We start from the raw sequence: 13,531 nt of genomic DNA, 5'->3' as shown, positions 1-13,531 counted from the left end.
GTGCTGTGGAGATGACTGAAGCTAACTGTGACATTGTCCTTAGTTTACTTATGCCTCTGTCTGCCTCCCAGAGCGAGTGTGTTCTTAGGATTTCATAAAGTCAGCCACACAGTTGGTCTGTTTCAGGAAGGATCGTTCACGTTTTGTTATGGGGCTGGAGAGATGGCTCTGCAGTTAAGGACTTTGGCTGCTCTTTCAGAGGTCCTGGTTTAGTTCCCAGTGGCCTGGCAGTAGCTTACAACATTCTGTAACTCCACTTCTAGGTGGTCTGACACCACCTTCTGGCTTTCAAAGGCACCAGGCACATATGTGATGCGCACACAAACATACTGACAAACATTTATACACATAAGATGAAATAGATAAACCTCCATACCTAACAATAAAGATAAGCCTTTCATACCCAACAAAGCAAATTTCGTAATGTATACCAGTTTCAGGTATAAAAAAAGATTTAAACTTCCAAGTTTTAGTTTCCTAATCAATTTGAATTTTTTTTCCCTTTAGTCCCTGTTGTGAATGTCACTTTTTTTTAAAGAAAAAAATGTTTATTTTTTTTTTGAAATTGACCTCTGTCAGAAAACATGGCTTTTAATGACAGTTTAACGTCTACCCAGAGTGCTTTTTAGGTTACTTTGCTAATAATTCCCTTAATAATTTATTTCTTCTTTTGTCTTTTCATTGACTATGAGTGGAAAGAGTCTCTGTCAGGGATTTGCCTTGGCTCTCTGCAGCTGTGGATCTGTTCATTGTGGCCAAGTCTCGTCGGGCATTCTTCACTGCGGTGTAATCTATTGTCTGTAATGTGAAGGCACCGTGGTACCAGTCTGTAGCTAGTGCCAGATTGTCGAGGACTTCTGGCTACTTTCCAGACTCTGCCTATTTTCTTGTGTCTACTGACATAGAAGGGGGTGTAGGGCAGAAAATGTATGTGGAGAGAAGAGGAATTCATATCTACATTTTACATGTGCTTAAGATCAAAAAACAAACAAACTACATACACAAAATCCATTTTGTGCCGAGCAATGGTGGCACATGCCTTGGATCCCAGCACTCAGGAGGCAGAGGCAGGCAGATCTCTGTGAGTTTGAGTCCAGCCCAGTCTACAGAGAGAGTTCTAGAACAGCCAGCGCTGTTATACAGAGAAACCCTGTCTTGAAAACCGAAACAAAACAAACAAAACATCCATCTTTTTTTTTTTTGGTTTTTCGAGACAGGGTTTCCCTGTAGTTTCTAGAGCCTGTCCTGGAGCTAGCTCTTATAGACCAGGCTGGCCTCGAACTCAGAGATCCTCCTGCCTCTGCCTCCCGAGTGCTGGGATTAAAGGCGTGCGCCACCACCGCCCGGCCCCATCTTTTTTTTTTTTTTTTTTTAAAATAGACTTTGTAAATGCCATTTCTCACAAATGGGCACTGTATTGGTTAGGTTTTAGTTTTTGTTTTTTATCAACTTAACACAAGTTAAGGTTGTCTAGGAAGAGGGACCTTCAATTGAGAAAATGCCTCCATCAGATTGGTCTGTAGGCAAGTCTGTGAAGGCATTTTCTTGATTAATGATTGATGTAGAAGGGTCCACTCCAAGGTGGTCTGGGTAGATAAAGAAAGCAGACTGAGCAAGCCAGGAGAAGTAAGCTAGTGAGCAGCACTCCTCCATGGCTAGACTTCAGTTCTTGCCTCCAGGTTCCTGCCTCGCTTGGTTTTCTGCCTTGGCTTCCATTCCTCAGTGATGGACTGTTATCAGAACATGTAAGCTGAAAGAAAACCTTTCTTCCCAAGCTGTTTTTGGTCTTTGTGTTTTATCACAGCAATCGGAAGCTAACTTAGAGTAACACTGTTGTCTGCTTCTGACATCAAGAACAGCAAGCATCTATGTTTCTTTTACTAGAAAACAGAGGATAAACTATATAAAGTATTTGCTTTCTTCATTGTAAAGCTTTGGCAGTTCAAGGCAAGGCCCAAGGCTACCCAGTTTCAGAGACTTGTGTCCTGGCCAGGGTGTGGCTGTTGAAATTTTGCATTGGGAGGGAATAGCCTGGCCCTGCTGTCTGTGGTCTGGCTTATGTGATCTTGTGAGTTTTCTCAGAGATTGATACTTAGGAAGTAGATTTTAGTCTATTTAAGGAATGGATTGGCCAGCATTCTCAAAGAGTTAAAATGTGCACTATGCAGAACTTTACTTAAATGTGATTTCTAAGCAAGGCCCTGGAAGAAAGCTGACATTGAATTCTGTACTTACATTTGACAGTTGTATGGCTTCAGGCAAGTAACTGGGACACTTGTGCTCATTGTGTGGGCAAAGGGTTAAGTGGCATAATGTGACAGTTGTGTTGAGTTGCAGGTATGCGGTGGGGACAGCCATGGTCGTCTACTCCGTCTGTTCATGTTTAGAGCTGTGAATTAATGCAGGGTCTTATTATGCCTGTAGGGATCACCCATGTATCATGTGGACTGGAGGCTGCAGGAGAATTCCAGTTTTGGTTTTCCATGCTGAAGCTATTTTGACAAAGGACAACAATATTCGAGTAATTGGAGGTAGGTGTAACCGCTCCCATAGAAGGAAGGTCTGGGTTTGATCCTGACCACTTTAGAAAAAGTTAGTTTGTTATACAGACAGGGAGGCCTTGGCCATGAGAACATGCATTGGCTTGTTACTTGAAATATTATTCCTAGTTTTTAAAATTGTTTCCTGAGTTTCTCAAAATTATGTATATGTGTTTATTTTTCAAATTGTAATTATTTGCACATACCATAACGTACCACTTTAGCATGTACAATTATTTGGTGTTTATTCCTTCACATTGATCACTGGCGTTTAGTTTGAGAACATTCTCATCTACAAAGTAAGCTCCATCTGCATTCAAACAACCCTTCTCTCTTCCTCATTACCACCAACGCCTTGCAACTACTAATCTCTCTGTTTCCATGGATTTTCCCATCCGGTTATTTCACATAAATCAGTGCTTTTCAACCTGCGTGTTGAGACCCCTTTGTCAAACCTCTGTCTCCAAAGATATTTACATTGCGATTTGTAACAGTAACAAAGTTACAGTTATGCAATAGCAACAAAAATAATTTTGTGGTTGGGAGTCACCACAACATGAGGAACTGTGTTAAAGGAAGGATGGAAACCTCTGATGGACTCACACACATGGCTCTTGTGTCAGCCTTCCAGTCTGTTCATGTTGTCCTTCACGTCCTCGCTGGATAATATTCCACGGAATGCACGTACCACATCTTATTTATCCATTCATCAGCTGCTAGACATTTTATTTCATAGATACGAGTCCTCTGGAGTCTGAAGTGGTATCTCCCTGTGTTTTTGATTTTCACTTCCTTAATGCCTAACAACACTGGAAATATTTACATGTGTATTTTGCTATTTGTATTTCTTTGAAGAACTATCTGTTCAAGCCTTTGCCCCTATTTTACAAATTGAGGTTTGTAGTTACTGGGTCGTGAAAGTGTTTGCTCTTTATCAAACGTATGGTTTTCATTTTCCCTATTCTATAGGATATTTTTGCAGGCTTTGCTTTCTGTGAGTTGTTTTTTTTCTCAGTAGCAGGTTTTTTAGTGTTGATAGCACATGGCTTACCTACATTTTGTTTTTTATGCCTTTAACAATTGTGTTTGAGAAGCCACTGCCTAACACGAATTTTTCTATGTGATTTATGGTTAAGGTTTTATATTTAGAGCTGAATAGTCTTTGATCCATATTGAGTTTGTTTTTTTTAGTGTTAGGTAGAGTCTGCCATCATTCTTATGTGTTGACATATAGTTGTCCCAGCACAAATAGTTCAAGAGAATATTCTGAATTTCCTATTTAATGGCACTATTGTCAAAAATCTCTGTACTCTTTTTTTTTTTTTTTTTTCCGGGACAGGGTTTCTCTGTAGCTTTGGAGCCTGTCCTGAAACTAGCTTTTGTAGACCAGGCTGGCCTCGAACTAACAGAGATCTGCCTGCTTCTGCCTCCGCACTTAATTATTCTTTAAAAATTTATTTTTATTTTATGAGTATTTTTCATGCATATGTGTATGCACTTCATGTATATGCAGTGCCCCTAGAACTCAGACGAGAGATGGAGCCTCTAGAACTGTAGCGCACACCTTTAATCCCAGCTCTTGCGAGGCAGAGGCAGGTGAATCTCTGTGAGTTCAAGGCCAGCCTGGTCTACAAAGTGAGTTCCAGGATAGTCATAGCGGTTACACAGAGAAATCCTGTCTCGAGAAACTAAAAAAACTAAAAAAACTAAATAAAAATAAGTAAGTAAATAAATAAATAAATATGGTTGTGAGCCACTGGGAACTGGATCTGGGTGCTTTACAGATCAGCAGATGCTCTTAATTACTGAGCTCTCTCCCAGTCCTGCCTTTGCCTTCGAGTGCTAGAATTGCATGCACAGCCACACTCAGCATATTTTAAGTTTTGAAATGGGGAATTCTTCAGGATTATTTTGGTTGTTCAGTTTCTTTGCAAGTCTACCTAATTTTAGGATTAATATTGCTATCTCTGAAATACTGGCCTTTGAGGTGTGGACAGATTTAGCTCCCAGGGTTTAGCTGTCCCAGGGTTAAGCTGTAGCTGTTTTCAGAACTTAGGAGGATGTGGATCAACACTGTCAGGTGGAATGGCAGAGTCCATACTTGTGTTCTTGGTCATTAGTTCATGTCTCAGCTTGGGCATGAAGTAGTGCATCTTAGACAGATCACTTCAAGTCTCTTTGCCAGTTTCATTGTTAGTTAAATGGGGTCAGTCTCTGTCTTGCAGGCATCATAGGAGCAAATGAGATTGTTTAATGTCTGGTACATAACAGGCAATCAAAACTTAGACTGCTTATTCCTCTTGTTGAATAGGGGCTGCTCTATTTTTAAATGACCTCATAATAAGCGATTTCAGAGAGAACTATAGACTTACTTTTGGGAATTGCGTGTTCCTCTCTTCCCAAGGTCCCTTGTGCTCTAATCCCCTCAGCAAGTTGCTAGCCTTCCTTTTAAAGGGACAGGATTTATCCATTTTCCTCTAAAGCCTTGATGACTGAACACTGCTGAGAAAATCCCTTAAATATGATTTGATCAAAATACAAATGTGGTTAAAACCAGCAGAAGTAACGAAGTAACAGTCCCCTCAAAATATGCTGCTCTTGATCTTCTTGTGCTAAAACAAACAACAAAATCTTTGTATTCCCATTCGTTAAAAGTGCGCCCCAATTCCAAGGGCTCCATCTCTCTTCTGACTTCTAGGGGCACTGCACATACATTGAGTGCATACACCTATGCAGGAAAAACATCTCATGCATGTAAAATAATAGTTCAGTCTGTCAGTGTTTTCTGGAACCCAAGTCTTTTAAATTGCACATTTCCATAGATAAAGGTCCTGGTGGTTCTTGTCTGTAACTAGCATTATGGAGACTAAGGCAGGAGGATTTTCAGTTGAATGGCAGTCTGGGCTTCTTAGCAAGACCCAACTGGAAAAAAAAAGACGTTAAAAACGATTACATTTGTCTCATTATATATTATTAAATTTGTTCTTTATTTCTCTATGTTCTTTGAGGTTTAACTTTTTTACTTTTTATGTAAATGACAGTTTTAATGACTTTTGCTAATGTATACTTTTTTGTAAATGAAGCACAATTGATCTGTGATTTTTTTTTTTTTTTCGTCTTTAAAATAGTAGGTCATGCAGTCTGCTCAGGTCTTAAGTAGTTAAAACCCTCTGAGAAGTTATCTGGGGGCATTAGCTATGTTCTGCTGACCCCATAGTATTACACGCTGACTTCACAGTTCTATGTATCTGTTGAAAGTTTTAATTTGATTTTATATGCTTTCTATGTTTGTGAAATACTCTAGGAATACGGCTTTTTCTTTCATAGAACCCCTCCCTGATTGTATGTACTTTCACATGTAAATAGAACTGATTTTTAGTGGTAACACGGGTATTTACAGCTTAAAGTAAATATCTCATAGAATGAGTATCGTTTTATTATCTTCCCATCATGTCCATTTAGTGAATTTGTATTTTTGTAGACCAACACTGGAAGTGTGATGCAAGCTACACGTGTAATTTTAAATTGGAAAGGTGATGCCAGCTTTAATAATGAATTTTATTTAACCCAAGATATCCCAGTATAATGATTTTTCACATTTATTCAATATAAAAAACTCACAAAATTTTATATTGAATGTGCTTTTTACACTTGCAGTAGTGTCTCAACTTGGTACAGAATTCTTTCTGGAAGTATTTGATATGTGTTTAGATGTCATAACATTGTATTTGAAAAGGTAAATTTATGGAGTTGTTTCACAGGTGTTTTCTAACTTTTGTGTGTTGAGACAGTCTTACTCTGTAGTACAGGCTCCCTGGAGCTCTCCAGCCTTGAGTCTTCTTTGGTTTTTGTTGGGTCCACGGCGGTCGTGCAGAGATGGTGGACAAACCATCAAAGTCTATTACACCAGAAACAAACTTTATTCCAGAAAAAAAATATTAAAAAATTAAAAAAAAAATCTCCATGTGGCACAAAAAGCATATCAGCTAGCTAAGACCACAGCCGGAGTTGGACTTGCAAGGCTGTGGCAATGGACGGTTTCCGAACTCCCCTTTTACAGCAAGAAGCAACAAGCATTAGGCATGAACAAAAGAATTTTTACAATCTCAATGTAAAACTCAGATACAAATTGCTTTTATTTTATTTTTTTCAATTTCTATTAAGAAGGTTTTTCTGTTAAACTAGTTTTTGTATTTAGCCCATTGTCTCTCTCTGACATTTTCTGAGGTGTTTACCAAAGCTCTGCACTTCCCCTGATAGTGCCAGTTTCACGTAGCAGGAAGGGTATGGGAAAATGCACAACCAAAAAGTCAGGCACATCCTATCTTTTAAAAGATAACTCAACTCACTCATATCAGTTGCTGGTCATGAGTGGCTCAGGGGTTATCTGAAAGCTGACCCTCAGTTTTCAGAGGCCGCTTCAGCCTTGCAGACAGAGCTGTGGGTTGTGAAGAGGATTAACTGTTAATAGTTAATCCTCAAGCAGCTGAGAGAGCTGCTGATGGTCTGCTGTCATTCTCCTAGGCGTACAACTTTATATTTTTTTATTTCTACATTCTTAGTTTTGGAATCTACATTTCTATATTCTTAATCTTGGGCTCTTGAGTTTTATATTTTGGTGCCAGGGATCGAGCCCAGATTATGTTCTTCCCCGGGGAGCCACCCTGGCCTGCGTTCTAGTTAATCGGGTACCCATTTTATTTATTTATTTTAGTTAGTTTGTTTGTCTATGTTTGATCAGAATTTCATAGAGCCCATGCTGACTTTGAACTTCTGTTCCCTTACTTGCACTTTCTCAGTGTTGGGACTTCAGACTTGTGCCACCATACCCGTTTATTACATAGTCCACCTCAGGAACTTAAATTCCATCAACTAAAGTAGAATAAAAATTTCTGGTCCTTTGTCATCCTGTCACATTTGAATTGCTGGTTAGTCAGATGTGGTTGGTAAATACTGTTCTGGACAACTGGGATGTAGAACTGATTTTCTGATAGTAGGTGACAGCCCCTTTGGGAAGCCACTGCAGAGTGTTTCTGGTGTCTTAACAAAGTGTATATATATCTGTGTTTAGAGAGGGGATGTGTGTGCACACATGCATGGCCAGAGGACACATTTGAGGAGTTGATTCTCTCCCACTGTGTGGGTTCCTGGGACTGAATTCAGATGGCCAAGCTCTCTTGCTGGCTCTATTCATGTATTTTGAAAATCAAATGTATTGTTTATATCTTCCTTCTGGGTTCCCATTCTGTAGCCTGGGCTGGTCTTAAATTCTAGATTCTCCTGCCTCAGTCTCCCAAGTCCTGGGATTTTAGGTGTACCACACCATTCACACCCCATGCTATTTTTAAATTTTTTATTCTAATTTTATGTTTGAGTTTTGTCTGTATGTGAGTGGTGCACTGTGTGTGTAAAAAGTAGCCAGTATTCTTAACACCGAGCCACCTCTCCAGCTCTGCCTCATGCTATTTTTTCTAAGTCCCTTAGGGATGTCATTATTGTCTTAGGTACCTCTGTGCTAACGGCTGGTTCCTTGTTTTTGTCTGCTCTGTTGCAGCCAACCTTGAACTAGCATTCTGTTACTTCTTGGTGTACACATGAGCATTTAGCGGGGAAGAAGTTTTTGTCTGTGGTAGAACTGATGTGAAGGTTCTCCAGGGGTTGAGAAGCAGGATATTTGGCAGTTTGCTGGTATCCAAAGGATCAGGTCCTGCCTCCTGTGGATGGATATAGAGACGCAGGGGGTTCTATCTCGGGCCGTGGGCAGGTTCAATTTGCAGTCACAGTTCTAGCGTAAGTTTATCTTGGGAAAGGAGAGGGAGGAGGATGAGCACTGCTACCCCTTTCATTAAGCCCTCAATGGAATGAGTGATGTCCACCCCCATTGGAGATGGTAGTTTGCTTTACTCAGCCTGCAAATTTAAATGCTAGACCTTAGTCCATACTGTGACTCTTTTTTTCCTCCTTAAGTTGTTTCTGAATTTGGAGCAGCCTCCACCTAGCTGGAGTTCTAGGTACTGTATTTGGGGAGCAAATAATTTGCCTCAAGTCCACTGATGGAGACCAGTTTTGTCCCAAGGTGAACCGTATTGATTTAGATGATGAGATTTGAGAATTTTGAGGTGATAAGTTTAGATTAGATTTTAGACTTTGGGTTGTGTTGACAGGAATGTGGGGACGGGTTGAGTTTATTTTGCATGTGAGAGAAGTATGAATCTTAGGGAACAAAGGGTGAGTTCCAGTAGGGCTCCTTATGTGCCTCTGTCTTAATCTCTGGAACCTGTGAATATAAACCTATGTGGATGGTAAAGGGGAATTAAAGTTGCTAATTCATTGACCTTCAAGTAAGAAGATTAGCCTGGATTAGCCCCGAGTGTCCAGTTTAATGCAACCAGAGGGTTCCTTAGCATGGAAGGAGGAGCCGGCAGGAACAGAGTGGTAAAGGTGAAAAAAGACTAGATCTGCCATCGTTGCCTCTGAACGTGAGAAAGGGAGCATAAACCACAAAGCACTGGGTGGAGGTGGCCATTGGAAACTGAAAAGTAAAGGACCCATAGCCCACCTGGAGCCCACAGAAGGGAGCACAGCCTGATTGGTCACAGCCTTGCCTTAGACTGGTGGGGCCTGTGTTACTGGGTTGTGGAGACTGCACATTTGTGTTTAAGCTACCAGGCATGTTTGTTACAGCAGTAGGAGCACTCTTCACAGCTCTTGACGTTCTGTTCTGCACAGAAACCAGTGCATAGGCTTCTGCCTGTTTTTCTTACGGTGATGTTATAAAGACAACGAAATGGCGGGGGCTGCTGGGAAAAGCCTGTGGGCTTTAGGAGAAAGTCTGGCTTGTCCACACTCATCTTTATGATTCAGTTTTGCATAGAGTGCATACCAAAGGTTATAGTAGGCCACTTACTGTGTCTGTGGGAGCAGCAGGGATTTATGAAGCTTTTCATAAAAATTCTTAAAAAATGTAGTTGCCTTTGATGATGGGGCTGAGCATTGTGCTACCTATTTGCAGATACCTGCACTGTTCTCATTCAGAATTGTTTAGGATATTGTCTTTTAAAAGCTCTGATCTGGAGCCAGGTGTTCAGGTTGTGTCTGTAACCTCAGCACTCAAGGGACTGAGGCAGGAGCATCAATTCACTCTGATCTGGGTTGGAGTAAACTTTGTCTGGAAAGAACAGTAGTAAAAAGAGTTCCTGTAGAATTGTTAGCTCACATTCTCAGTTTGTAGGGGCATATAGAGATAAATCTCTCTATCTATAGTGCTGTAGCTCAGAGTAAATGCTCATGTGATTACAGGTTTTCCTCTAAGGGTCAAGGCACAGGTTCTGTCTCCAGGGGCCAGGAGGAAATGCATACAAGAGCAAGAGGCTCATGCCAAGCCCATGGTAGTATGGGCCTGTCTTAAAGGGGGCGGTTGGAGGTCCCTGCTTGTCTCTGCCTATTGGAGAGACCCATGGTCTAAGATGTTCTGGTAGTCAGCATTTGAGGACATAGAGGGCTGTCTGGAGCAGTGCTTGTAGCCTTTTAAGTACAGTGGACCTCTTTCTCAGTCTCAAAAAGTCCAAAGGCTTTCCCCAGAATAATGATTTTTAAGGTGGAAAAATAGACAAATGATTAGAAAGGAAATGAATTATGTTGAAATATAGTAATTAAAATATTAAAAAGACAAATAGCTGGATGTGGTGGTACATGCCTCTAATTCTTGACTGTAGGAGTGTGTGTTTGAGGCTACTATGGGCTACATAGTAAGTATTAAGTCAGCTGAGGCTACGAATATAGCCTTGTGTCAAGAAACTAAAAAATAAAAATGTAACCCAACCCCCAGATTCAAGTCATATGTAATTTTTATTAGTCATTGGTTTGTTAACTACCATAACTTATAAGTACCCTGAACATTAACAACTGTGAAGTGAACTTAATGCCTAGCATCTGTCACTTGGTGACAGAGCCACAGCAGAGTCACACTGCCTGCCCTTGATGCCTATACTCCTTATCGAAAGCGTTGTTGTTGTTGTTCTTTTGGATGTTTGAAACAAGGTTTCTTTGTGTAGCCCTGGCTATCTTTAAAGTCATCTTTGTAGGCCAGGCTGGTCTTGAACTCACAGAGATCCGCCTGCCTCTGCCTCCCAAGTGCTGGTATTAAAGGCGTGTGCTACCACCGCCTGAAAGCATTGTTAAATTTCCCCTGGAAACTAGTGAAAACAAAAATGATGTAGGTTTTGTTCTCCTTTCTGTATTGAGTGAACTTCACCATCTCTTAGCTTAAAAATTCTTGGTCTTTGCTGGGCGGCGGTGGCGCACGCCTTTAATCCCAGCACTCGGGAGGCAGAGGCAGGCGGATCTCTGTGAGTTCAAGACCAGCCCGGTCTACAAGAGCTAGTTCCAGGACAGGCTCCAAAGCTACAGAGAAACCCTGTCTCGAAAAACCAAAAAAAAAAAAAAAAAAAAAAAAAAATTCTTGGTCTTTGGCTGCAAGATGGTGCAGAGTATGGAGTGCTTGTCCTGCAAGCCTGAGGATCCAAGTTCAGTCCCTGGAGCCCAGTAAAAGGACGCGAGAGGGAACAAACCTCACAGAGTTGTCCTGTGTCCTCCACACACATCTTAGTATGGGCATCCTTTCCCATCAAAATATAGTACTAAATATATTCAAGGAAGCCTTGGGTCTAATCCTCAGCTGATTTGTAGTCGCTTTAAGGACAGCAGTATAACATCATTGAGTACATTAATCAAGTTTCCATGTTGCTGTTTATTTTTGTCTTTGCAATTAAACTTTCTGGCTACTGAACTTGATTCTGTGTTTTTGTTTAGAACGTTATCATTTGTCTTATAAGATTGTGAGAACGGACAGTCGCCTGGTGCGAAGCATTCTGACAGCCCATGGATTTCACGAAGTAAGCTCATCTTTACAACCTCGCATCACCTAATCGCCTCAAAAGCCGAAATCCTAGCTACCTAACTGACTTTATCCATCTGTAGAGGCAGCGCTAGGAAGCGCACGAGACCAGTGATTAGAGACTCTGCAGAACTTGGTACTACCAGCAGTTTCTCCTTGTGGTACATGGGAAGCATTTCCACAGGATCCCCTCTCCCCCTTTCTTGTAATGATCTTAGTTTTGGGCAGAGCTGCCCATCAGACATTGTCTGATATCTAGTTGGGGTTCTTAGGTTTGAGCAGAGTTGCCCATCAGACATTGTCTGATATCTAGTTGGGGTTCTTAGGTTTGGGCAGAGTTAGTTGCCCATCAGACGTCATCTGATACCTAGTTCTTTGGTAGCACATAACAGAAGCAGACTCTGTCACTGAAACAAGACAGAGTTGCACCCTGCTATGGAGAGGGTGGCTCATAGGCGGTGAGGCTTATATAGAAGGGAGAGGCCACAGCAGCCTCGGGCACTGAAGGGCAGGACTCTCTAGTTTTATCTCAACGCACTGCTTTGGAAGTTACTGGCTCCATTCATTGTCTTTGTTCTTTTTCTGGTGATAGAATTATTGGGTCAACTTAGGTTATAGATCTTATGGAGTGAAGAAGAGGGCAAATGGGCAGATGGCAGGTGCTTTAATATCCTGGAGCAAGTCATTCCCCTAAGAAATCTGCAAAAACAGATGTTGTCATTGAAAGGGTGCTACACAGTCCCACTACTGATATTCTGAGACCACTGATGAAAGTTAATAATACTTTCTGATGAAAGAAAGATAATAGCTGCTTATTATAAGTTGGTACCAAAAACAAAAAAGGTTGGTACCAATAGGGGGCACTTGGGGACCTCATACTGTTGATGCTGTCTTCTTGTTTTTCTATCCAAATCATTTGCCATTGTCCTAGTGTGTTATATGGGCAGAGTACACAATTAATGTATGGACAAATGCATTCTAATGAATGATTAAAGGAAATCTAAGGCTTAACACCTTTTCGTAGATTTACTGTTCTAATTTTTAATTGCGTGTCTATGTGTGGGTATGTGCATGAGAGTGTAGGTGCCCAAAGAGGTTAGAAGCACCAGTGTCCCCTGTATTAGGGCTTATAGGTGGTTATGAGCTACCCAGGATAGTTGCTAGGAATTGAACCTAGGTCCTTTGCAAAAAAACAGTACATACTCTTAACCCCTGAGTCATCCAGGTCTGGCTTTAGTTAGGACCTAAAAAGACATAAGGGAGGTCTAGGAACAAAAGGAGTCCGGAGTTCAGTTCTGAGACATACTTTGATATGTAAGTGTATCAGACATCATTGATTTGCCCAGAAGGGTTATTTTATTTTATTTTATTGTCTGTGTATGAGACCTCCCCCTTTTTTTTAACCCTCATTATCTTGTTTGCTGTGGTACTCTGCTGTGATAATAGGCTTGTATATAGTAACAGGGCCATGCCGAGAGTCCTCTGTAGACGAGAAACCACTGAGCTTCTCTGTCATTGCTCTTCTGGAGACAGGCTGCTGCTTATTTTTGTTCATTTATTTTCATGTGTCTAGGTTCACCCGAGCAGCACTGACTATAACCTGATGTGGACAGGATCCCACCTGAAGCCCTTCTTACTTCGAACCCTCTCTGAAGCACAGAAAGTTAATCACTTCCCCAGGTAAAGCTCCTCTCGGTGTTTAAAGGTCGCTGTCATTGGAATGTGTAGCCAGAGGAGAGATGCAGTGTTCTTGGGGAACTTGGAAAGTACCGTAGCCCATGCTGGAGGCTGAGGTGTTCCTCTTCCTGGGAGGTGGAGACTCTTCAAGGGCTGTGGAGATGTGAAAGGTTTTAAAGAGACAATTTCCATTTCTCTGTCCTAAAATTGAGGTGGTTCACAGTATGTGTCTCCAGTGGGTGAGGTCTCCTCCCACTGTCACATCGTCATTTCTGCTAAAGAGTGACTCAACTCCTGTCTTAATATGGAGCGTTTTCCTTGGGCACAAAAGATTTTGGGGTTCCAAGCTAGGTGTGATGGCACATGCATGTCATAAGCCTTGCATTTGGGACATAGGGCAGGAGGCTGAGCTCGTGCC

At 41.3% G+C, this 13,531-nt stretch overlaps 1 protein-coding gene across 1 annotated transcript in view; it reads left to right on the top strand.

The window, feature by feature from the left end:
* Ttll5 (tubulin tyrosine ligase like 5) overlaps positions 1 to 13,531 on the top strand; it is a 213,509-nt gene that overhangs the window by 5,292 nt on the left and 194,686 nt on the right. The window contains 3 exon segments of the mRNA XM_038335728.1: positions 2,425 to 2,531; positions 11,352 to 11,434; positions 13,010 to 13,116. Coding sequence (XP_038191656.1) covers positions 2,425 to 2,531; positions 11,352 to 11,434; positions 13,010 to 13,116 — 297 coding nt within the window.

The sequence above is a fragment of the Arvicola amphibius genome, chromosome 7, assembly GCF_903992535.2.
Source record: "Arvicola amphibius chromosome 7, mArvAmp1.2, whole genome shotgun sequence".
In the NCBI taxonomy this organism is placed as follows: Eukaryota; Metazoa; Chordata; class Mammalia; order Rodentia; family Cricetidae; genus Arvicola; species Arvicola amphibius.
Note: the sequence above shows the minus strand (reverse complement) of the source record. Positions and strands in the feature narration are given on the sequence as shown.